At 34.2% G+C, this 27,271-nt stretch overlaps 1 protein-coding gene across 50 annotated transcripts in view; it reads left to right on the top strand.

Moving 5' to 3' along the window:
* The window catches only part of ADGRL3 (adhesion G protein-coupled receptor L3), an 845,015-nt gene that overhangs the window by 445,659 nt on the left and 372,085 nt on the right, over positions 1-27,271 (top strand). For 38 of the 50 annotated variants that reach the window (XM_058297941.1, XM_058297901.1, XM_058297964.2 and 35 more), the window contains one exon: positions 16,506-16,615. In XM_058297941.1, the coding sequence (XP_058153924.1) occupies positions 16,506-16,615 (110 nt within the window). Of the gene's footprint in view, positions 1-16,505; positions 16,620-27,271 lie in introns of all 50 variants that reach the window. The other 12 variants (XM_071216369.1, XM_071216378.1, XM_071216375.1 and 9 more) reach the window with 1 other exon arrangement.

Below are 27,271 nucleotides of genomic sequence, written 5' to 3'. Positions count from 1 at the left end.
CTCCAGATATGAATGTGGCTATCTATACCCAACTGGCTTCATTTTTTTCTAAAGCATTATTAATATTCCGTATCCTATATGTTGCATTTATGCATTAATTGTTATCCTTTCCATGAGAATGTGAATTCTGTGAGGGGAGAGATATGCCTTTTTTGTGTACTATTGTATCGCTAGAACATAGGATAGTAAATGGCACATAGACAAGGAATAGTAACTGTTGAATGAATTTGTTGAACACCTTTCAAAATGCCAGGTATTGTGTTAGAGAAGTTGGAATCTCAAATTTCAGGTTATGGTAGGATGACGTTTTTGATAAATGTGGGAGGCTTTATATGTTTTTCTATTTTTGTACCTCAATGAGTCTTCTACTGAAGTTTCAATACTTTGTAATTCTAAAATATTTATACCTCCCCCACTTTTTCTAATATTTCTTTTCAGTAAGGGACTAAAGGTTACAGCCCCCATTTTACACGTGAGTATGATAGAATCTAGAAGGAAAAAGGGATTTGTTTGTGCAATTTTTACTTTGAAAATGGTCTTCTAATTCAGAATCTTTTTCTTAAAGTGAAGCATGTATGTAATTTTTTTTAAAGATTTATTTTTTATTTATTTCTCTTCCCTTCTCCCCCTCCCCCCAATTGTCTGCTCTCTGTGTCCATTTGCTGTGTGTTCTTCTGTGACCGTTTCTATCCTTATCAGCGGCACCGGGAATCTGTGTTTCTTTTTGTTGCGTCATCTCGTTGGGTCAGCTCTCCGTGTGTGTGGCACCATTCTTGGGCAGGCTGCACTTTCTTTTGCACTGGGCAGCTCTCCTTATGGGCACACTCCTTGTGCGTGGCTTCCCTACATGGGGGACACCCCTGCATGACAGGGCACTCCTTGTGTGCATCAGCACTGCGTATAGGCCAGCTCCATATGGGTCAAGGAGGGCCAGGGTTTGAGCCATGGACCTCCTATGTGGTAGGCAGACACCCTTCTACTGGACCAAGTCCACTTCCCATATGTAATTTTAATCTTACTTTCTCTGACTATATCAACATACATTCCATTCCCTTAACTACTAAAAATGAATAGATGTTTCTTAATCATTATCTATCTTCAGGCCAAAAGTATTGTTTATATTTAGAGATGGTTTTGAAGTATGGTATAGTTCCCCCAAACTGAATGGTTTCCTGTTTTTGTCTCTTTTAACCAAGTATTTTAACTAAGTTGTTTGTGAATGCAATATGATGATATACTAAAATAAAGATCATCATATAATAGGAATAATTTTAGTGGCTAGAAATACAGTGTGAGTCTTCATTATAAGTGAATTTTATAGTGCTTAAGGGTTGATGAAAAGTGAACCTTGGTGAGCTTTTGATGCTGAATCATGTACTTCTTGCCTGAGACGTTGTTTTATTTTGCTTGGAATTCTAAATTAAAGGCTTGTAAAAGGCCAATATATTTGGGTCTTTAAAAAAAAAAAAAAAAGATTTATTTTTATTTATTTCAACCCCTCCTCCCTGTTCCCCCCGTTCCTCCTGTTGTCTGCTTTCTATGTCCATTCACTGTGTGTTCTTCTGTTTCTGCTTGTATTCTCATTAGGTGGCTCTCAGAACTGATCCTGGGACCTACCACAGTGGGAGAGAGGTGATTACTCTCTTGTGCCACCTCTGCTCGCTGTTCTGGTACATCTCCTTATTTTCTCTCCTCTGTGTCTCTAGTTGTGTCATCTTGCTGCAGCAGTTCTCTGTATCAGCCGGCACTCCTATGCAAGGCAGCTTTCCTGCACGGGGCAGCATTCCCACGCAGGGCGGCACTCCTGTGTGGAGCTGCATTCCTGTGTGGGCCGGCACTCTGTGTGGGCCAGCACTCTGTGTGGGCCAGTTCGCCGTGTGGGCCAGCTTGCCCTCACCAGGAGGCCCTGGGCATCAAACTCTGGACCTCCCATATGGTAGGTGGGAGCCCAGTTGGTTGAGCCACATCCATTTCCCATATTTGGGGCTTTCTTTTTTGTTTTGTGTTTTCAGACAACTTATTTAATTTGTTGTGATCTTTTTTTATATTTTACTTTTTTCAAAAATTGATTGCCATATATCTTAGATTCAGAAGCTATTTAATATCTATTGAATATCTATACTTTTCTCGATTCTGTTTTGTCTTGTCTGATATGTTATTGCTTTTAAATCTCAAAATAATCACATATTATAATTAGAAACAAAAATAATGAGGCCCTAAGAGATGAAGTGTCATATTCTGTTTCCCACAATAGTGTGGGACACTGCCACAGATGGAATGTAATTTCAGGACTCTTTCTCTATCACCAATTATATCTCTAACCTCTTAGTTGTGGATTATTGAAGTTTCCAAAAATTATTTAACATTTCACACTTTGTCAGTAGCCTAAGTACATTCTCTGCATATACATACATATATTTTAATTTTTTTTTAAGATTTTTAAAAAATTTATTTCTCTCCCCTTCTCCCCCTCCCCCATTGTCTGCTCTCTGTGTCCATTCTCAGCGGCACTGGGTATCTGTGTCTCTTTTTTGTTACATCATCTTGCTGTGTCAGCTCTCCATGTGTGTTGCACCACTCCTGGGCAGGCTGCACTTTTTTTGCGCAGAGCGGCTCTCCTTGCAGGGCCCACTCCTTGCGCCCCTGTGAGGCTCCCCTACATGGGGGACACCTCTGCATGGCATGGCACTTTTTGCATGTATCAGCATTGTGCATGGGCCAGCTCACCATATGGGTCAGGAGGCCCTGGGTTTGAATCCTAGACCTCCCATATGGTAGGCTGATGCTCTATCAGTTGAGCCAAATCCACTAACTTATATTTTAATTTTTGAATATGTATCCAATCTATTGTGAAGAGTACAATATACTTCATTTTGAAAATTAAAAGATTGTCATTTTCTATTATACTTATTTTCAATCAACAAATACTAAAACCATAATTGCTAGTCTATAGTAGAATTGTATGTTTAATTAAAAAATATAAGTCGAAATATTTGATTCTTTTCTGAAAATGGGACAAACTAGGTTCTCATAGTGCCAGACTTCCTGGGTGACCTACACTTGTACATTATCTCTGGAAAGAGCCTATTTCTCGTCCCAATAGCGAAAATACTTTTACTGCACAGAGATATGTGGTAAATTTAGGAGAAATTTTTGAGGAAGTTTACAGAACATAACTTTTACCAAAACTTCAGTGTATAGATATTACATAAAATTTTTAAAGAGTGAAGTGTTATCAGAATACAAAGTAGTAAATGCAAATAGTACTGAAAGAGTATCATGCTCTTTCAGTTGTAAACATGTTTTTAATCTTTTCACCTCAAATTTAAATATGAATAATTTTTCAGGTTCATAAAGGAAGAGTTACTTCATTTTTAAAGGCTTCCTTACATCACATAGTAGGGATACATTTTTAATGTATTTAACCAGTCCTTATCCATTAAAATCCCTCCTAAAATATACTTTCAACATAAAATAATTATTCTTTAAGTCTAAAAAATTGTTCTGTATATTCCAATTGGATTTTTTCAATAACTCTGCTAGTGCTTTTCACTAGAAAAGGGAACTTGCGAGTATAGTAAATTAGAACTTATTGCTTGCCTACCATAAACTCATACTCACCCCTTCCTGCATCTTCCTTGCTAGTAAAAACCTGATTTGTTCACTCTCCTCTAAGCGACCATGTCCTTCTGAGGAAACTGGATGTGGCCCTGGCCCTAAGATGATGAACCTTCACTAGGCACACCAGGCACGTGGACCTCATTCCCCTGGTGGTATTTTAGACATACATATGTACACATTTTGGCCAAAGTTGTTTAAGTAGCACGATGTTTTGTGGTTTATGGATAGAAAATCCTTACTCTTACAATAGAAGACAAATTGGACTTTTCCTTTTCTGATCCTTTTGCTACTCATCTCCGTGTGACACCTGGAATAGCAGTGACCATCTTGAAACCATAAAACAAACTCCAAGATTATTTCATAGAATCTCAGCCACAGCTCTGACCTTATTAATTCTCTGAATTAATTAACATGGAACCAGTGTACCTTCCAATTTCTAATGTGAGATGATACAACCCTTAGTTTTAAACCACTTTTGTTCATGTTTTCTGGTTTTTGCAGCCTAAAGCATTCTGCTGCAAAACAAAACTAAAAAATCATTATGTTTCTCTTGTATTTATTGCTTCCTTTTGATGCCATAAATTGAAGCAGATAGGATATTTGCTTCAGATATATCTCAATCAGAGGTCCTGCCTGGCCTTAATACAATAGAGCCAGGCCAACTGGTCCAGGTGCCAGGGTGAGAGCTGGAATATGTAAGAAGAGAGGGACCCATAAGAATTATTGGTCTTCACTGACTGACACTTATGGGCTTTCTTTCATGGTTTGTTGTGCCACAGCGCTGTCTGTTGTATTTACTTACAAAGCATGAAGACAAATAAAATTATTTTTTTTTTATAATGTGAAAATGTTGTTTCTGTATTCTTTAAAATTCTAAGAGGACAGAGTTAGAGACTCCAAACTTCATTTCCCTCTGCTGTGAATGTTTGCTTTGCAAGTCTTTTTTTTATTTTTCTAACAGCTGAGTACACATGTGAAGGCATGCATGTATAAGCACATGCACATGCACAGTTTTTCGTTTGCTTTTTGTTTAGCACTTTGTTAAAAGCAAACATGAGGAAGCCAAAGGCACTTTTCATAGTTCATCTTATGTTTTTCCTTTCATAGGCTTTCATGTTAACTGAGTTTAATATCCTAATGTTTGTAAAGTCCCCTCTTCTTCCCAATTCTCTTTCCCTAGGGTTGATTTTTTTCTACTTTGTCTTTCTCATACCAGCAATTTCATTTGGAAATACCACTTATTGACAGGAAAAAAGGCTTAACTGAAAGATTCAGTATGACAGCCCTTGTCTTAGGCCAGTCATGCAGATAGGTCATTTTTGTAGATTAGGGAAGAAAAGAACGTCTTGCAGCAGTCTTATGAAGAATAATGGATTAAGTCTGTTTCTTACTTAAAGAGTAGAATAGCATAAGTAGTTATGAAAATAGATACAGATATTAATGCCCTGACTCTCAATGAAAAGTTGTTAATAAGTCTATGTAGTCATTCTTATATTATTCAGCTGCTCTAAGACTGCAGCTTAGAAATCGCTAGTATAGGACTGAAATGCTTTTCCAAACAATGTTGTGAACACGTTCATTTTAAAAGCATGTGTCGATTTATTTTAGATGCATGTTTCTGTGAATTGTACTTATGTGTGTGACATAGCTAACAATTTTATTTCTGGAATGGACTGTATAATATTCACTGAATGTCAAATGATAATTATGGTAATTTGTTCTGTCAGCAATTGCCCAGAGAATATGTGGAATATTTGAAAATGTGGACTTCTCTGCAAGATTACATTTCAAATATATTTCTGTGTTTTCAGAATATTAATGTCATTTTTAGAAATTCCCAGGAATAAGCCCTCAAGGTTCAAAATTTTAAAATATATTTTATAGTAAGAGAATGTGAAGAAGTTTCCATTTTGAAGATTACCACTGAAAAATGTTAGCTTACAGGCAAATAATACTTTTATAAGTGCTACAGAGAATAAGTATTTTAAACTGTATTTTGTCAAAATAAAATTATATGTATCAGTCTGTAAACAGAAAGTAGTAATTTTTCATTTGTTTATATAATGGTAAAATAACATTAAAACAAATTCAATTTAATATGAATCTATAGGGTTTCATTAATCATTTCTCAAAATTTGATATTTCTCATCTTATGAGGTAATATGCAATCCAAATTTAAAACTACATCCTAATTTATGTAAAATATTTTAAAAGTTTAACTTACTCGTCTGGTTAATCTATCTTAGTTTCCACATCTATAGCAAATAAGCTGCATGAGCTGATGATTCCATTGTGATGAAAGCAAAACAAGCAAATATGTATAGTGTCTTTCAGACAAGTTGCACTCTATTATTTGTATTGAGGGGTTTCATGTAATAGTGGATCTATGCCTTTTTAAAAATTTTTTTTTATTGATTTTGTAAAAATATTACATTAAAAAAAATATGAGGTCCCATTCAACCCCCCCACCACCACCACTCCCCCCCCCCCCCCCCCCCAGCAACATTCACTCCCATCATCATGACACATCCATTGCATTTGGTAAGTACATCTCTGGGCATCTCTGTACCTCATGGTCAATGGTCCACATCATGGCCCATACTCTCCCCCATTCCATCCAGTGGGCCCTGGGTGGATTTACAGTGTCCGGTGATTGCCCCTGAAGCACCGTCCAGGGCAACTCCAAGTCCCAAAGGCACCTCCACGCCTTTTTTAATAAAAGTATACATTGTGGAGACAATAGCCATGTTCTATTACAGTGGCATTCATCTAACCAGAAGAGTTCTTCAAGGTGACCACTGCAGGAGCCATTGTTTCCAGTGAGCTTTTTAACTTAAGTAGCTGTAATAGGCTGAATTTTAGCTCTCCAATGATATTGGCATCCTAAACTCCAGCACCTGTGCACGTTACCTTATATGGCAGAAAGGACTTTATTTATGTAATGAAGTTAAAGATATTAAAATGGGGAGATGGTCCTGGATTATCCAGGTGGTTCCTACATGTAATTGTATTGAAGAAGGAAGCAAAAAGGTCAAAGAAGGAGGAAGATGATTAACAAAGCAGGAAGATAAAAGGCAATATGATGCAGGTCTACAAGCCATGGAATAAGGACAGTTCTAGAAGCTGGAAAAAGCAAGAAATTGGTTTCTCGCCTAGAGCCTCCAGAATGAACCAAACCTGCCAACTCCTTGATTTTGTCCTTGTAAGACTCATTTTGAAATTCAGACATCCAGAACTAAAAGAGAGGAAATTTGTGTTGTTTCAAAGCCACTACATTTATGTAATTTGTAACAGCAACAGGAAGACTAATACAATGCTGTAGTTTGTATATTCTTCCTTATTCTTCACTTTGGTCATGTTTCCATTTGCTTGCATCAAGTTATATTTTGCTGATGTAGGGAATGCCTCTGAAATGACATTAAAGAGTATGGAAAAATGGAAGACTTAAGGATAAAGACTAATTTTGTACATCAGTAGAACCTGGTTTACCTACATTGTTACATTCTTCTCTGGAAGGTCTTCCAATACTTTTAATTTACCATATGGAGTGAATTTTCTCAAGAGTAAAAATAACAAACTAGGAAACTATTGCTTTTGTTACTCAGGTCTTAAATTGCCACTTAAGTTGTAAATAAACTATGTCAACAAAAATTCCTTTATGAATGGAAGATTTTTAGCTACAACGTAAGAATGAGGGGATTTTTATTTTTTAATGATGATGAATTTCTTTGTACCCTGACAATTTAGTTCTCTTACCATTTGAGATCTGGCCCTTTATGATGTGCATATTCCCCATTATCCTTTCTCACTCTTACATTCAAATTGAATATTGTCATCACGTTTCAGAGTGACTGGCACTGGGAAATAGAGTACTATCTTGTGGAAGAGATGGAAAACTGAACAATTCCTAATTATCCTTCTTACCTAAACCATTTTGAGATTTTAAACATTAATGTATATGAAGGCAGTATCTTTTCTTGTTTCATTAACAGATCTCTTTAAAATATTTTTTTCTTAGAAAATATGGCTTTCCTCTTTTATGAGTCAAGCACTGGTTTGTCATGTGTTAGATTCTGTGAACTTCCTGGGTATCCTAATTGGATATGCATTTCTTCATCACACATGCTTTTGTATAAATGCTATTTGGTAAGTGCTAATGTAAATTCATATAACTAATTTCACTAATAAAAATACACTTACAGAGTATCTGTACTTTTTTTTTTTCCACTATCATATCCTATCATTAAAAAGCCAATATGTTTCAGTGGAGTTTTATATAATATTACGGTTGAAGCTTCATTAAAGAAATTCTTTAACATTCCCAGGAATAGCTCATTTGTACACACTGACTTTAGCATGTCTTTTAGTTTCCTAGGCTACTCAAAGCAGGATACCATAAATTGGTTTAGCTTAAACCATGAGAATTTATCGAGTTACAGGCTTACACTTTTGAGCTCTTGTCCTAATCAAGGCATCATCAAGGTAATGCTTTCTTCCCAAAGTCTACTGCCAGGATCCGTGACTCTTCTACCACATGGCGGCATCTACTGGTCTTTCTCTTCTCTTCCATATTTTGTTGATTTCAGCTGCATGGCTTTCTCTTTGTCTGAATTTCATTCTCATACAAAGGCCTTCAGTAATTGGCCATCTGAATGAGGTGCGCCATACCTTAACTGACGTAAACTCATCAAAAGGTCATACTTAATAATATAAATACAGGAATAGTCGTCTACTACAGGGTATTAAGAATGTGGTGATACATGGGAAAAATATAGCTAGTGTAATTTATGGACTATAGTTAATAACAACATTGTAATGTTTTTGTTGCAAGAGCAAAGTTGGTACTATAGTAATGCTAAAGGTAAAAAGAAAGAATATGGGATATGGTTTTGTGAGATATGAATATAATTAAGCATTTTTCCTCTTCCTTTTTTTTAAATTAACAAGTAAACTTTGGCTATATCATTAAACTCATCTATATTCAACTGTATCTTTTTGACACTAGAGGAACTAAGTTAGCAGTTGGAATTAGATGAGATAAACATGCCTGAAAAAAAAACTTTTTAGGAGTAATGTTTACATAACTTGTTATGCTCCCTTTTTCTCTTCTTTTTTTTTTTTAATTTTAAATAATATTTCTTAAATTTTGTTTGAAAGGTTCCTACTTGCAACTGGTTTACACCTATGGGAATGGATTAGATATAAGACGATGTTTTCCTGGGAGTACTGTGGCAGTTTGAGACTATTTTATAATTCCCCAAAAGAGAAGGATTATGTTTGTAAATTCTTCCTCTGGGTGAGATATTCTTTGATTGCATTAAATTCAGTTGAAGGGCCTTTGATTAGATTATCTGTTAAGAATGATTTAGGGCTTTTAATTCAACTACATCAGTGGGTGTGACTCAGGTTGAGTGCCTGCCCCCTTGCTGGGTCTGATATAAATGGACACTGACTCACACACTTAAGAGAGAGCTCTGTCAATTTTGATCCTTCCATGTGCAGGAGAGAAGGCTCAAACAGCTGAGACCCTGGTGGAGAAGAGAAGAACAGCCATGACTGATATAGGAAGCCCTAAAAGAAACAAGCCCTATGTCAGCTTGCAGTTGAAATGGGGAAGAAAGCAGGACATGTGAGCCTGAAAGAGGATACCTGGAGGGGAAGTATTCCAACCCAACTCCTGAAGGGCAGTATTTGAGGCAGCTGCAAGACCAAAGAATGCATCAGCAAATGATTAGACATGAGCTTTATTGGGACTTATGAACAGGAGAGACTTTCAACAGTGGCCAAAGAATGATGTTGGCACTGTGCAAAGAAGTAAGAAAAGGAGGGGAAAAAGGGGTATCAGGACAAAGACATTCCCTAGGGTATGAGAACAGAGTTTGTGCAAAAGTTACACGAGGTGCCTAAATGGGATGTTTGGTGATGTGTTCACAGGAAGGGAGTATACAGCCTTGTGGGGATTAAACTTTGTAGGTCCACTTGTATATTCTTTACTTTGGGGAGGTCTGTTACCTTTTAACTAGTGAGCATCCAGGTTACACTGGTGGATCCGTGCTTCAGGCTGTGTTTCATTTAAGGAGGGGCAGCTCTAGGCTCCCACAGGAAGGCAGAAACATCAGCAGAGATTACCCACCTTCTTGCTTCACCACATGGCAACACACCAGGATGAACAGCAGCTGACTTTTGTGAGAAAGCATCTCTTAGTGTGCCTTGAGCTGGACTTTTCACAACCTTAGAACTGTAAGCTTTTACCCCAAATAAATCCCCTTTATAAGAGCCAACACATTTTCTAGTACTTTCATCAGCACCCCTTTTGGCAAACTAATACAGGTACATACAGTTTCAAACCATCACATTATATAATAGTAGGAATATGTGATTGAAAGTTTTGTTAATGGAGAACTTCTGTGGATTACCTTCCCTGTGCATGAAGACCAACAAGTTTTTACTTATATTATCTTAATGGTACATATTAGACCACTAGTGCTTTGGAACCAACCAGCATTATCCTTATGTCTATTATGTGAGAAGTTTTAAAAATATATATCATTATATTTAAGGCATATTTTTATGTCTTTCATCTATATTGTAACTATGCATGAGATAATGGACTTGTAATTTTTATCTGGATAATAGAAGTGAATACAAACAAACTCCATTTTATTGAATTTAGCAGAAAGAGACTGATATAAAGGCTTTAATGTTGATATGTCTGTAAGTGTAATTTCTGTTTAAATATACGTTGCAATAGCAAAAATAGGAATGTTTTTTGCCTAACAGAGTTTTTCGTTATCACAAACTTATCTAATTTTGGCCTTATACTGCTATGAACCACATAGGAATGAGTAAGTGGTAAATGATTTCATATTCTATTACTAATCCTATGATTATGTGTATCTTCACTGGCAAGCATTATAAGACATTTTAAAAAAATTAAACAGCATTAATAAATAATAGAATTCAACAATTACATAAGTTTACTAAATAAGCATGACAAATAGACATCAACTATACTTAGGTTGGCATTTTATATGTAGGTTCAATTGAAATGGCATGTTTTTCTTTTGCAAAAGTGTGTAAATAAATTGTTATCTATTCATCCTATTACTCCATCTACCTTCTGCTCAGAGATTAATTTTTTTGCATCATTGTATGCCAATTTGTACTGAGAGGGCCTGGTTATGTAATGTTGATTTAGATTCCACTTCAGAATGCCTATCCAGACATGACTGAATGAATCCTGGGCCACTCTGATATTTCATAGCTGGTCTTTACCTCATCAGCTCATCAAAGAGTATTCCAGAGGACCTATCAGGGTGAATTAAATCATGGTCCCAGAGTGACTATGAAATGAATGATTCATTTTCTCACGAAGCAGCAGAATCATGATTTTCAGGTCACTGTTGTGGAGTCCAGTGACTACCATTTGATTACTGAGAATCTGAGAATTCATTTAGCATTTTGGTACTGATTCCCTCCTCTATGAAATTGAAGTTAGTAATATCTCAAAATGAAGTGACAAGTAGGATAGATGTGAACACGCTGTCCAAGTTTTAAAGAGTTATACAGAGGTAGCTCTTTGTTACTATAAATCTTGGGCTGATCTTAGTATTTTCTAAGAAATGAGGTTTGCATTCAACAAATGACTTACAGCTATTTTTTTTAGTTAAGCTCTTATTTTCTCCTTTTCTGCTCTCAACCAAAGAATGTGTTTTTGGTGTGTGTATCTCTCCTCCTGTATTGTTTTTCTCAAATGGATTCAGTCACTTTAGAATGAAGTATTATTAATCTACCCTGAAACAAATATCTAATGTTAATAAGGATAATGATAACAATAAATAAAAGCTATAACTTGTGTTGCATATGTATAATATTTTACAGTTTTTCTAGTGAGTTTTTTTAATAGGTACATTAACTTTGTGAAGTAGTAATAAAACAGAACCATGTTGTGTTTGTGAAAATTAAGATTCCAAGTGATTTCTTTGGAAATTCTATCTAGTATTTGTCAGTGTCATCTGCTTATACTTTATTTCAAAATTGACTAATGTTGGTGTGGAGATTTTTTTCCTCACTTGATGAAAATTTTATCATTATAATTAATCCCTAGTTTTTGATAAGATTATGATGTTTTTCCTGTGAATATTTGTGAAATAGACTGCACTTGATCCTATTATTTCCTATTAATGCAGTGTTTTCCCATCCTTTACTCTATGTTTTTAAGTATCTCTAATAGGAGGTATGAGTACTACTTTTATTCTTTAGATTATACTTACTATTAAAATTAAGCAATAATAAAACTATGTTAAAACACATGATAAACATTTCTATTATTGTTTTATTTTATTTTATTTAACTATAGTGTTTTAGAATTGACAATTTTAATATGACTACTAAAAAGTACTCTTTTTGTGAAAGTTTTTCAATAATCTTTTTTTTTTTTATCCTCCCCCTTGTGGCTTTTTGCTTGCTATATGTTCCTGTGTCCATTTGCTGTGCATTCTTCTGTGTCTGTATTTATTTTTATTTATATATTTCTGCCAACCCCCTTGCAGCTTGTTTGCTCTCTGCTCTCTGTGTCCATTTGCTGTGCACTCTTCTGCATTTTTGCTTATCTCCCTTTTTGTTGCATCACCTTGCTGAGTCAGCTCTCTGTGATGCTTGCAGGCCAGCGGCACTCAATGGCGCCCAGGCTGGTGGCTCTCCCTGCAGTGTGCGGGCGAACCTGCCTTCACAAGGTGGCCCTGGAATGTGAACCCAGGACCTCCCATATGGTAGATGGGAGCCCAACTGATTGAGCCACAGCCACTTTCCTCAATAATCTTTTGATCAAATATTAAAGTTCATTTCATTTTGACTCGTAGTGACTTACATCATAAAAAAAAAAAGAGAATAGAACCTTTAAACTCCTGCTTTCACATTATTGTGTGGGTAATTAACAGTGCTGAATTGTGCATAGAAATGTTGAAAAGGAAAGTTTAAGGTCGTGTGTTTCACCAGAACAGGGGTTCTTAACTAGGGGTCCACAGAAAGATTTCAGGGGGTCATGAGCTTGGATTGAAAAATAAATAAAGTTACTATCTTTATTTTCTCTGACTTCTAACTGAAATCTAGCATATCCTTCACTTATGAATGTATGCAATAAATTACAGTAGTTCATTTCATATCACATTACAGTTGTTGCATATCTCAGAGAATTGCTTACCCTCATCCAGACTTCAAAATTATGGTAGTTGTTAGATGCGATGCTAGTTGAGTGTCATAAAGGTTTCTGCTGCTACATTCTGAGAAGGGGTCCATGGTTTTCACCTGATTGGCAAAGGGGTCCGTGGAACAAAAAGGATGAAACATGGGACTGTATAACATAGTATGGCTCATAGCACAATATAAGAATGTTCTTTCATGAGCTATAACAATTTTATATCACTATGACAAGGTGTTAATAATAGGGTGGGAGAAGTGGGTTTGGCTCAATGGATAGAGCATCCACCTACCGCATGGGAGGTCCAGGGTTCAAACCCAGGTCCTCCTGACCTTTGTGATGAGCTGGCCCACACACAGTGCTGATGCACGCAAGGAGTATCGTGCCACGCAGTGGTGTCCCCAGCATAGGGGAGCCCCACATGCAAGTAGTGTGCCCCATAAGGAGAGGCACCCAATGCGAAAAAAGTGCAGCCTACTCAGGAGTGGCGCCGCACACACAGAGAGCTAATGCATCAAGATGATGCAACAAAAAGCGACACAGATTCCCAGTGCTACTAACAAGAATACAAGTGGACAAAGAAGAATGCAAAGCAAATGGACACAGAGAATAGACAACTGCGGCAGGGAACGGGAGAAAAATTAATAAAAAATAAATTTAAAAAAAAATAATAAAATAATAGGTATATGGGAAAAGGCAACTAATGCACATTATCGACCATAACTAACAATAATACTGTAATTTTTAAAATTAATTGTAGCAAAAGTATTTCACCAATGCTAAGGGTCAATAATAGGAGGGTATAAGGAATAAAAGTTTTTTCTTTTTTTATTATGTTTTGTTTTGTTTTATGTTTGGAGCAATGAAAATGTTTTAAAATTGTCAGTGGTGATAAATGCACAGTTCCGTGATTATACTGAGAGCCTGTGATATTGATTGTACACTTTGGATAGATTGTATGATGTGTGACTCTTTCATAATAATTTAAAAACTCCTACTTTCAATATGTGGCTAGCCTTTAAAAGATCAATATTATATTGTATCTTATACAAAAATAACATTCCAGAGATGAAGTCAAACTTTTTCTTTTTAATTTTAAAGGATCTTAATTTATAAATATCATTAGATATAGAAATAGTAATAGAATATTAAATCATTTTGAAAAGTGAATGCTAAAAACCACTTATAAACATGTTGTTATAGCACTATGGTTTACATACTTCTTCATGTACACTATCTCATTTATTAGACTTTCTTGACCCAGTTTTGGTTAAGTAAGATATTTGGAACTCACAGATTTCTCTAATGTTACAACAAATGGCCACTCTTTAAATTTTCTTACATATTCATAAAAAATTAGTGTTTTTATAATTTAAATATATACTGTGTAATTTTGGTCAATGTACATGTTTCACTATATATTAGCTAGATAGATATAATGCCCACTTTATCTCTTTAATTTAATCTATGCAAACATAACCATATGAAATCTTCCTTGATTCAAGATAACTTTCTGTGAAAGAAGGACTTTCATAATTATAAAATTTAACCTTTATGTCCTACTCATAAATGATCACCAATATTATCTGTTGATATCAAACATTGATGGTTTCACTAATAAAATATTTGTAATTGTACATCTATATCTGAAAATTATAAGAATACATATTTTTAAATAATAATTAAACATTTTTCTATACCTTATAAATATAAATATAAATTATATTAATGGGGCAATAGTAAAATAATTAGAAAAGTTAATAAGAGGAACTACAATAAATGTAGGCCAAGAGAGAAAACGTTTTTTATATATGTACATATATATGAAAACTTATAGGATAACTAGAGATTTGATTTATTATTATATTCATAGATTATTTATGTTTCATCAGATATCATGATCCATAATGCTTTCATTTTTCAGTATTTCTTCTTCAGATGCCTTCCTGATAATAGCTAATTTTTCTTAGCTTGACAATTGAAGAATTAACTTTCATTAGGAGTTTATGTAGCTCCTTGTATAAAAACCTGAGATGAAATCATGAGTTTATTTTGTTACGGTGCAATGTGAATATTGTATTTCCTCAATGGCTAAAACAAATTTTTAAACTCAAAACAGCCTCTTCAAATGGGTTTTGTTTGTAATAGAGAAGTACTACTATGTTTTTAAAAGTTTGAGTACTCTAAAATGTCAAGCTTTCTGATTTGCAGTGCATGTGTGACGGCAACCGCATTTACATTAATGTTATTATATAGAGTTATGTGATACTCATCCTGAGACATTACTCTCCATGGAAGAACTTTAGAATTTGTAGACCCTCAAGATTAACTGTTACCCTAAACTGCTTGATGAGTATAGAATATTGGCTTTTATTAATGTTTCCCTGATATTACAGAACGTATTTTTCAGCTTAAGGCATTCACTCATGAATCACTTTTAACTGAGACTAAATAAAATCCTCATTAAGCCTGACAGGCTGTAGCCTCAGGTGAACATAATACGTTCACACTCTAAACCAAAATGAGTGCTGCTCTAGATGCCCCTTATAATGCCAGGATTCTAGCAAGGATTCAGAGGTATAGGTCACATCAGTGAAAGAGCATCTTTAAGAAAGCAGTAGAAAAATCCAGCCTGGAGTAATTATATGTCTGACATGAATAAACAAGAACATAAACCAAGGGGAAACTGGGATGTCTCGTCTTCAGCACTTAGTGACAATATGGGTAGGGGATACCATTATGATTCTTCAGAAAAATCAACTTAGGGATAAATTATTGACTCTAGGAAGTTTCTAAGTGAAATTTACAATAATGAGGTGACTGTGTATTTTGGTGTCTTTTGGGAGTAAGAATGAAGTAATTTCATTGTTTGTATTTTGCCCCACAATTAAATCAATTCGGTCATGTTTAGCCCAGGTACCACCAAAGATTCCTCCGTTAGTATTTCTATTTCAGTAGTGGTATTTGATTTTTCTCTTTGGAGAGTTGGAAACTATTATTTTAAATTGAAGAATGCTGGTATATATAACCAGTAATCTATGAGGTTAGTGTTGTTATTTGTTTGAACATAGAAATCATGAGAAGCAATTCCTGAAGATGGTTTTTCTTATGAGGTTAGTGACATATTAATTTATGTAAAGTAAATTTAAATATTACATATTTTAATAATCACTATTAACATGGTTAGTGATTTTTCAGGTATGGCTAAATTGTGACTTTTTCACACCATTTTTTCACTTTGTTTAAAATGAGTACCATGATAATCGGCAGATTTATTTTACAACTATTTAATAAAACTCTGTGTCTGTGGTTATATTTTGTTAAATCTTTTTGTTTTAATAGTGTGAGTGGGCCATTTCTTGCAAACAATCCTTCTTACCTGTCTCTGTATTGGCAATATCCTTTTGGTCCATTAAAGCAATATTTAATTTCTAATTCTAAACACTGTATTGATTCAAATATTCAATCAGTTAATATGAGTAAACTGGATGAGTTAATTTTGATGTCTTGTTTTTCTTTTTTAATATTTTAGAGATACTTCCTGAACGAGTCTAAAACTCTAAATTGACCAAAGTCCTGTTTAAATCTGTGTAACAGGAAGTAAGATAAAATTAGTACTGATGTTGATAATAATTTAACTTTGCATAAACTTATTATTTTTCCTTTTCTTTTCTTTTGGCTTCAGATGCAATAATAGAACCCAGTGTGCAGTGGTGGCAGGTCCTGACGTTTTTCCAGACCCGTGTCCAGGAACCTATAAATACCTTGAAGTGCAGTATGAATGTGTTCCTTACAGTATGTATATTCCTGTACTTTTCTTATAAAAAGAAAAGATATCACACTTCATTTTGCATGAATTGACTAAATATTCTCTGAGAAAATATAAAATAATCACATAAATTAAAATTTTTAAATGGCTTATATTAAACTAAGGTTCGTAGGCCCTCACCCCTACCGGAGGACTTACATGTTAACTGCATGAGCCTGCAACACTTAATTTTGACTATACGTTTCTGTGTATCAATTCCTAATCTAAAACTCATTTCTCAATGCAAGAAGGAGAAAGTATTTGCAAAAGAAAATTGAGGGAATGGTATGTGCATTTAACATCTATCCATGTCCAAGCAAATGGGAAGTGAAAGTGAATATTATACTTGTATATTTTATAGTATAGAAACTGATAAACTTTTAATTTTACAGAAGCAATTATATCTAAGCTTCCTGTACTGTGTCAACATTTTGATGATTAGAAATACATTCACCCAAGGAAGCAGAAAGGAAAATACAAGGATTACATGATATAAAGCACTCTTTATAATGTGTCTTTTGCATCCTTAAGAAGTATATTTTTGTAACCTTTATGTCAGATGGGTATATGTCTACCACATATTTTTTTCTTCAGGAATAATGAAGAATCAGACTAAAATAGAACAGTTTCTTAACTTTTCTACCCAAGGGAAGAATCCCAATCTAAAATAAAAATATTTTTGATCTGACTAGTTAATTATTCATGGAATTTCTCACTGAAAATCACTCAGGAAATCTCGTATTCTTGCATTAGAAATTCCGCTCACCCCAGAGGTAGCAAACACCTGGGATTATAAACAAATCCCAGGTTCCAGCTTACTCTGGCATCTCAAAAGCTCAAAATATCTAGGGATCAGCAAGTTTACTGTGTGCCAAGAGAAGGTTCTCGGCCTTGTCTCATTCATGCATATATAAAAAGCAGTGCATTACTCATGAACTCTGGGTATTCATACTTCAATGATAGAGAGCAATTTGGCCAGCAAGAGAATAATTGAAATTTTAAAGTAATAATGAAAGCAATCAATAGAAAATTAATTTTTCTTTGTTTTTAGTATGGTTGATTAGGGGAAGAGTTGATTTAGTGAAGTTTTATAAGTTGATCTTTGTTCTGAAAAACCTTAAGTATATAGGTTTTTTTGAAATCTCTATTAATGTCATGTTACTTACATTGTTATCTTTAGAAACTCTCATAAGAAAATATAAAGCTTCTACTGACCATTCACTATTCCAGGTTTTCTTAACCTTTTTTCTTTAACGGACCCCTTTGCCAATCAGGTAAAAACCATGGACACCTTACAGAGTCCACACTATAGTATGTATTATTTAATAAATATACCACACCTGCACCAACATGTCCCACAAGAATGATGTTTTTTGAATTTCACTTCAAGCTCACTGACCCCTTGTTGAGAACACCTGCACTATTCTCTAATGCTATGTTAAAGAAATAACATTTTTAGTACCTTCTAGAACTGTGACAGTTATATCTGGATTGCATCATACTATCTTTCTAAAATATGTAGAATAACTGTTTATAAAGGCATTTTATAAAAATATACAATAAGGTATACTTCATTTTAAAGATAGTTTTATGAAATAATCGTTTTCATTTTCATATTTTAAAGGAATACAGAGGTGGATATGTCAGATGTGTAGATTTTATCACAATATATATTTTTTAAATTAGATAACTTCTCCTCTGCCTTTTCAATTTTGGGTAATGGTATATGAAAGAAATCTTCAGAATTTCTTTAAGGATAGCTACTCCAAAATCCTTTTACAAACTCTTGCTGAAATATCATCTACTTCAACCACTTAAACATTAATAAGAACTTGCTTATACTCTGGCATAAAAGGATCATGGTTTACCGCACATTTCCTTTTTCCTTTACAGTTTCAGAGATAAACAATTTGATTTCTGAATCTCCTATATTAACAGGTTCTGCTAATCCTAAAAATTCACTGACTACTTTAGAACGTCCATACTATATTAAAATGTTTATCTGATTGTTTCTTAAATAAGAATTATAAGATTTTAAATTTAGACATGCCGACTTCCCAATTTATAGACTGGTTTTATTTTTTGTAACAGGATCATGTTTATTTAAATTATCTTCAATTTCTGTCAGTTAAAAATGTAATGTGGAACTGGGAACACATTTAGTAAATTTAATATGATTTTAAAATTTAAATAATCCAAAAGAAAGTATAAACCATAAAATATAATTTTATATTTTAAAACTAGAGTATAAAGTATAAAAAATATAAAATATAATTATACTTACTTATTTGAAAGGGAAGTTAGTTTAGTAGAAAAAGGACCAAACTCAGGAAGCCTAGCTTCAGAATATATGCTGTTTACTTATCCAAAACCTGGGTCCTTTAACTTAGCTAAGCTATTAAAATTTTCTGACTCTCACCATATAAGCCATCCCTGATCTGTAGCAAGACCTGCCTTAGATCAACCCTAGCTCTTTTGCTCTTTATATAAATAAAATATATGAGTGTTTCCAATGCTGAAAATATTCATTATTTTAAATAGCTATCACTTATTGATACTATGTGCCATTTACTACATGAGTGAAATATTTATATACATAATTTTATTTAATTTTTACGTGATCTTCAGTGTCATGTATGTGTATATAACTTTAATATTTTACTGAACAGGAAATCTACTCTTAATGGGTTAAGTAACTGTCCCATGTACAATGTAGAATAGCTAGACAATGATTTGAGTGAATGATTTCTGTCTCTAATACCTGTATTTAGTAGCAACCTAGAGCTGCTGTAATAAATTCCCACAAATTTGGTGGTTTAAAACATCCAAAAGTGGAAGCTAGAAATCAAGGTGGCAGCAGGGCCATGCTTCTCCTGGAACCTGTAGCATGGAGAATCCTTCCATGCGTCTCCCTTACTTCTGATGTTTGCCAGCAGCCCTTTGAGTTCCTTGTCTTACAACTGCAACACTTCGGTCTTTGCCTCCACTGTCACGTGGTATTCTCCCCTTGCATTCCTGTATCCCATCTCCCCACCTTGTAAGGACACCAGTCACATAGGATTAATAATGCCTCCCTACTCCATATAACCTCATCTTAACTAATTCTACCTGCAATGATTCTACTACAAATAAGGTCACATTCTGAAGTACGGAGGATTAAGTCTTGAAGATGTCTTTTGGGGAGACATAATTCAACCTATAGCATCCCCAATGACTTTTCCCTTTATATTTTCATGAATTATTCAACCTTTTTCAATATTTCACTCATAATTTTCATTAATACAGTAATGGAGCATGGTGCAAAAAAAAAAAAGTGCTTCAAGAACCCAGACCTCTTTGCTTAGTCCTTTAGCTCCTTTCTTTTTTGAGTTTGTGTTCCTAAAGCAGTTGGATCTCTGCCATCTCTTTTCCCCCAAAATACTTCATGAAGTTATAAGCTACTTTGTTCCATGAAAGTATTACCAACAATTTAGATTGAGCTAATAATTTAAGAAGTTGTTTATATCATCTTTTCTCAGAGAAAACCCTTGATTTAATAAGAACTTGATGATGCTTTATAAAAGACCCCTTGCATTAGGAAAATGAACAACTTCAGTTTTTAGGATTCAATGTTAGTATTTGAACATTATCTTATTTAACATCTGAATAAACAAACATTAGCTTCTGTTTGTTATACATTTCAGCAGTATCCATATCCAGTGTTGATTTAATGCCACAAAGTTTGTTGAATATTTTGATATATTTAAGTATCTATGAGTGTTTTCTTCTTAATGGAAGAAATATCATTATTCATTTTTTCTTTCTTTATATGTTGTGTTTGTGTGTGTATTTTCTTGGTGTTTTAGTTTGTCAAAGTACTGCAAAGGTGAAGTGCCAGAAATGGGGTGGCTTTTATAAAGGGGCATTATTTGGGGTAAAAGATTATAGTTCTGAGGTTGTGGAATATCCAAATCAAGGCACCATCAGAGATGCTTTCTCACCAAAGTCAGCTACTGTGATCCTGTTGTCCCGTCACATGGCAAATCAAGATGGCTGACAATCTCTGCTGAGGTCTGCCCAGCTCCAGGAGCTCAGGTGTGAACAACCAGGCATAAGGCTTGTATCTTTCTGGGCCTCCTCTATCAGTTCCAGCTGTTCTGCTTTTTTACTAAGTTAAGCTGCAAGCTATCTGGTATATGGCTCTTCTCTCTTTGGGCCGTAGATCTTTGAGCCTCTTGGGGGTTTTTCTCTTTGCACCTAAGCTGTGATAGAGACTGGAGTCCTTTCCTCTCATGTTGCAGGATCAAATATGGCATCTTCCTTTATCTGTGTCTGTCACTCTCTGTATTTCCCTTTATTTCAGATGCAGAAAGAGGGCTTAGACTGCAACCTAAGGCGCACCACACTAATGTAATCCAATCAAAAGGCTCTTTCAGCCACAGGAATGGATTAGTTTAAACACATAGTCTTTTTCTTTTTGGGATTCACAAAATTCAAACTGTCACACTTGGCAATATTGACTTTTAAGGAGATACTTTTTCATGAAAAATGTAGAAAATAAAAAATTTGTGGGAAAACATATCAATACTAATGAAATGTATTAGGGGGGATATAGAACAAATTCAATAAAGTTCATTATATTACATGTGAAAAGAAAGGTAAAAATATCTAAGGAAAGCATACAGTAATTGTTACACAGAATTTTATATGTATGTAAATAGGTATGTAATTGAACAATGACAGTTTTAGAATAAACTTTACCTTAGTCAACCAAATGATTTGATTTTTGAAAAGATTGTTGCTAGGAAAGAAGAAAAAAAATTGTGATTATAAACCATTTAGTAAAGTTTTCTTTGAGCATCTTGTACTCAGTTTTTCAGAATTGCCAAAGTTACATTTAATCATTTTAAATTTTGCCTCTTTACTCCTCTTCTATGTTTTCTTGTTTGGGTTCACAGATTCCCTGTTTCTGACAAAATTTGGGAGAGATAAATCAATATTTTCTCTGTTCCTGTCACACCTTAGTCCCAGTGTATTTCTATAGCCTTTGTATTTTCTTTTGAGGTTTGCTTTTCCTTCTTAGTGGATATTTTCTCCCCAGGAGATGACCCAAATATTTAAGAGGTTAAACCTTACTATTTACAATGCCACATTTTTGTTCTCGCATCTTCATTCTTGTTCTCACCCCATTTCCCCATGCTTACTGACATGCATTTGGGATTGAAATTGTGGCATCTTCAAATAGAGTTTCCCTCATTTAGCCAGATTACAGGTTTGATTTGTTTAGGAAGAAAAACAATAAAACAACTAACCACCTGCTTAGAGTGCTCCTGTGCAAAGAATATTTACTTTGTATCATGTTGTCAAAGTGTCTTTCTTCTAATGCACACAATTTCACGCACATTACACTCAAAAAGTGTGTCTTCCCTCACAGTCCAGCTTTCCTCTTCAGTTCTTTGTTTCTTCCTTCTGAAGTACAAAGCACCCATTACTTATTCTAGCAATCTTTTCTTGAGGTGGATTTTCTTAAGAAGTGGAAGGAGTAAGTGCATAATTTGGAGAGCTGGTAGAAATGAGTGTTTGATTAAAATGATCTTATGTTCTAGCATTTATGACTCACTATTCACATTGGTCATCCAAATAGTTGCATGAGTGATTGTCTTTAGCAAAAGATAGAATTATTGGAAAACTACTCTTATAGTTATTAAATAATCTGATAGTTTTGTGTTTTTTGCCATAAGCAAAAGGTACTATACATTCTTTCGACATTTAAAGCTGGAAAAGCATTTAAATAATTATAAGTAATTAAATACATTTTTTAGCAACTAACATTCCTATTCATGCATATTTCCCTAATTTATGCCTCCTTTAGTATGTTATATAAATAATTGCATGTTTTTAAACTCATGCTGAAACTAACCCATATTTTTAGTTTAAAAAGGAATCCCAGAAATGCCAAGATAGATTTTCATTGTCCAATGCAGCAGTACCTTTTGCAATTTCTAAAATAGAGTAGACACTCAATAAATGTGTATTTAATGGTTGAAAGAAAAAAGAAAATTTAATAAAAATGGCTCCTGCAAAAGTAGTATATTCACTGCTGTAATGATAAATTCTTGTCTACAAAAAAGACCTTATTAATGCAGAGGCAATAACTATTTTAATAATATAGACTACATGAATTTTATTTTCTCTAAATTGATTGGGGATTGAAATTGCATTCCTCAAGAATTCTGCTAATAACTGTATTATTCTTCTGCATACCTAGAAATCGTATACCAATCGTCTTTCCTTGTTGAAATATTACTCCTCCCATAAGAGGGGTGCTAGTTATCTAAATTGTCTGTTTTAGAATGGTATTATAACGTCAAGAGCAACAAAATTCTCCCTTTCTTTCCTTTCCCTAACCCTCTTCCCTTTATCAAATAATTTCTCTCTCTTTTACAGTATCTTGCACCAAAAAGATACTCCATTAAGTTTTTGCAAATGGATAATTAATAATTAATTGAAAATTTTGCTAATCTGGCAAAAATATTATATAGTGAAAAATTGCAGCCATCCATCAGTTTTAAAAGAGGAAGCATGTATTGGACTGTACATTCTTTGAGAACCTAATCCTAAATTCTCTCATACCTTTGCCTAGATGCCTCATATGTACATGGAAATTATCCTCAACTAGATTGTATCTTTTGCTTTCAAGATCAATTCCTGTGAAAACTATAAAAGTTTTAAATTGCCAAAAAAAAAAAAAATCCATTCTTTGAAAGCCCAAATTCTTTTAAACAATAAAATACCTGTATCTGAGACCCTACAGGGGCCCTCAAAGAAGTCCATGTACTAGTTAATCCCTGGAACCTTTAAAGGTATCACCTTACATGGCAAAAAGGACTTTATAGATGTGATTTAAGGCTTTTGAGAGGTGGAGATTATCTTTGATTACCTTGGTGGGTCCAATCTAATCACAAGGGTCCTTATAGCCTAGAAACAAGAGGGAAAAATGAGATGTAATAACAGAGGTTGGAGTTATATTCTTTAAAGATGGAGGAATGGGGCTGGGAGCGAAGGAATGCGGGCAGCCTCTAGAAGCTGGAAAGGACAAGGAAGCAGATTTTCCTCTAGTGCCCCCAGAATGAATGCAACCTTCATATTAGCAGTTCAAACCATTTTGGACTTCTGACCGTTTGTGTTCTTTTAAGTCACTAAGTTTGTAATAATTTGTTCCAGCAGAAACAGAAAACTAATACAACCTGTTACAACAAAACATTATTTCCTAAAATTATTAACATAGACAAACATTCATTATATTCACATAGAACATGGACTATAAAGGTATAGGTTGTGATTTCTAAAAAAAGATGATCAATACATTCCTGATATGATATCTTACATATATAAATATATTAATATTAACCTCATTCATGGACAAGCTGAATGTGGAATGTGCAACATGTCATTATAGACAAAAGTCATTTTAATTATCTTTATGAATATATGAGGCCTAAGGCAAATGCAAATCAAAGTTAGTAATTAATAAAATCAATTTTACTTGTTACACTTACATGCTAGCTTTATAAAGCAGCAAAAAAAAGGATAGTTACATAAGGAGTTGGTTTTGAATATATAAGCTATATAAATGGGATGAATAAATTTAATGTTTTCATTTTTAAATGTTTTATCTTTGAATGTGCAGGACTCACTGAAATTTGTAAAATTGAATTAAGGCAATATTTATGGAATTCCATCTCTTCTCTGTGTATATTAATTCAATTCCATTTTACCAACATTTTGTGAAAACACAGTTATCTTTAGAATATTGTACAATATCCAGATGTCCCCAATAATAAGAATATGCCTCGTTCCTAACTTCTAAGAACCCATAATCTCCTCATCACTCTATCAGCTTCTGAATAATCCTAGGAACATATAATCAAGACTGGGAAGGGACCACATTTAGTTCTTATTAACATTTATTGTAAATGTATTTTCTTCTCTCAATGATCTTTCCTTTTCTACTCGGAACAGAACAGAGGTCTGTGCAGAGTAGAATAGTAAATGTTATGGAGAAAAAGAAGCAGCTGCTTCTACGTATGTCTTTATGGCTAAGAAATATTTCTAATTATAGCCTAGTCTCTTTGTCATACTCTACCACATCTCCCTGTCTTTACTTTACCTTATTCTCTAAAGCAGGAAAGAGTATAACACAGTGGTTAAGAGTGAAAGCCTAAGAATCAAATAGAGTTGTATTTATGTTCTAACTTTACTGTGTTCGAGTGAAGTAATGCTTCCAACTAACCACAGGAGCAAGGGATTTCCCAGCATCCTAGAGTTATAAGGTTTCTCTAGTACCCTTTACTGTTGATCCAGTTTTACAGATAAGACTTCTGCCTTAATTATCCATTTTTAAAATTTCCGATAACTTCTGGATTTTGGATCCTGCTCTGAACTATGCAGAGCTAATTACAAGGACATTTGCTCTACCCCTTAGCTTAACCAGTTCTCTCTTAGGGGACCAATCTTTTAAATCCCAGAATGATAACTGAGATGTGTCAGGCAAATTCTCTGAATCCACACTCAGTCCATTGCTCTTCTGTGGGTTCTTTCGCCTCCTAAATTTGACCTGCTGGTACTGGCATTTGCATGAATAATATTCAAGCTTGCTGTGGCCTTTGAGCATTGTATCTTTTATTTCTGTGCTTTCCTTGCTGGTGTTAGCTTTTGGTACTTGTTTATTTTACCTTCAGCTCTATCTCTTCCACAGACAACGAGCCTCACCTTCCCTCGGGTGCCAGTGTTCTAACATGGCACCATGTTCATTTACTTCATTCAACAAATATTGATTAGGCCCCTATTATATAGTCTTGACATAATGGTTTGTAAGTAATAACAGTTGAATTTAATTATAAAGCAATCTAAGTCCATTGGTTAATTTTTTTTATAAGTGAAGAACTTGAAATTCAGAATAAGTGATACTGTCAATGATTATGAAGTTATAACTCATTTATTCTTATTTGCCAGTTGAGTTTTCTTTCCACCATGTTACTCTGCTTCTTTAATTCCAGAATTGTTTCCTGTAACCTAAAGATGGAAGGAATGTTTAAGGATTACTCTCAAATACATAGAAAATTCAAATATATTCTCTTTAATTGAAATATGACATTCTATCCAGTTCCCCATTTTAATTCAAATTTTTCTCAGAAAAATTTCAGAATTCAAATTGGTTCTAATGCCACTGCTTGCTTCTTTGGCCTTTGTTTGCCCTCAGTGTGACCTATAATTAAGGCAATTAATAATGGCATATTGAGCTATGAAAAAATCTTTTGAAAGATTAATAATATTTCTGTATATGACACTAGATCTCAGTCTTCATGTTCTTTCTCATAAATTTGTTTCAAACTTGCCTGGAGAAATCCAGGAAGTAAATATTTTTAGAAAAGGCAGGGTATACAATTTGCTTTTATGTATACTATGCACTAAATCTTTAGTAGTAATTACTAACCATTTGCTTTTTGGAAACCTTCAAATATATGTCCAAATTTAAGTGAAAAATCTTTTCTGGTCTTAATTTTTAGAGCAGCTTGTAATAAATTCAGTACTCAGTAATACTGAGACTTCATAAATGCTTTTATAATTCACTTGATTGAAAAAAAAGACAAAAACCTAATGGAATTTTGTGGGGAAAGTAAGACTGAACCTCTCCCAAAAGGCAAAACATATGGTTTTCCTTCACCAAAGCCTTTCTTGATTTGTCTTCTTCACCATCTTCCTTACCTCTTAGAGAACTCATCTGATGTTAAGTTTATTAAGATAACAGGAAAGGCTCATGGGTGAAGTCATACTTAAATTTTGTTGATGAAATATAGGTATGTCTACACATAGACAACCCTGTTTTCTCTTGATTAATTCTGATTGCTCATGAATCAACACAATTGATAGCAGGCTGCTTGTGTATGTCAAAGTCTTATGGAAGCTGTTTTTATTTTGGGGACGGGGGTGGGGTGGGGAGCAGTATTGTAGCCTTATCCTGATCTGTTATTTGCCAAGTACATTCACACCCAGCTTTCTAAGGTTAACTTAAAGAAACATGCCTGCTTAGTAAAAGGATATTGTTGAGAATATTATCAAGACAAAGTTCTAGGAATTTCTCAAGCCACTTTATCAGATGCTCACTTATGCCCATATTAAAGAGGTTCAAATACCAACATGAAATCGTACAAATTATGAATAACTGTCGCCCTGCAACAGATGGCATATGTTACTGTTTTTAAGAATGAGTGATAAGTGTTAAGTGAGAAACATATGTTATTCTATGAATTTAGGCCTTTGCACTACTGTCATTTATCAATATTGGCCTACATTTTTTATTTTTAAAAGCATGCTCTGTACTGATTCATAATATACAATTCAAGAATCTGTTATGAGTTATGTTACATGATTTAATCTTGTCAGTTGCTTTCCCTTTGAGATATCAAATGATATTTCCTAAGATGTTGAAATACCTTGTCTTTATCCTCAGGTTGTAGCTGAATATTGTGCACCATTCACTAAAAAAAAAAAAAAAAATCCATTTATCACTGGTTATAAAAGTGTAAAAGATCCAGAGCTGAAGAGAACCAGTCTGTAGGCCTAGCTGACAGTTTTTACCTAATGGATGGAAAGCCAAGACC

The sequence above is a fragment of the Dasypus novemcinctus genome, chromosome 1 (genome assembly GCF_030445035.2).
Source record: "Dasypus novemcinctus isolate mDasNov1 chromosome 1, mDasNov1.1.hap2, whole genome shotgun sequence".
NCBI lineage: Eukaryota > Metazoa > Chordata > Mammalia > Cingulata > Dasypodidae > Dasypus > Dasypus novemcinctus.
This window is presented reverse-complemented; position numbering and strand designations above follow the sequence as displayed.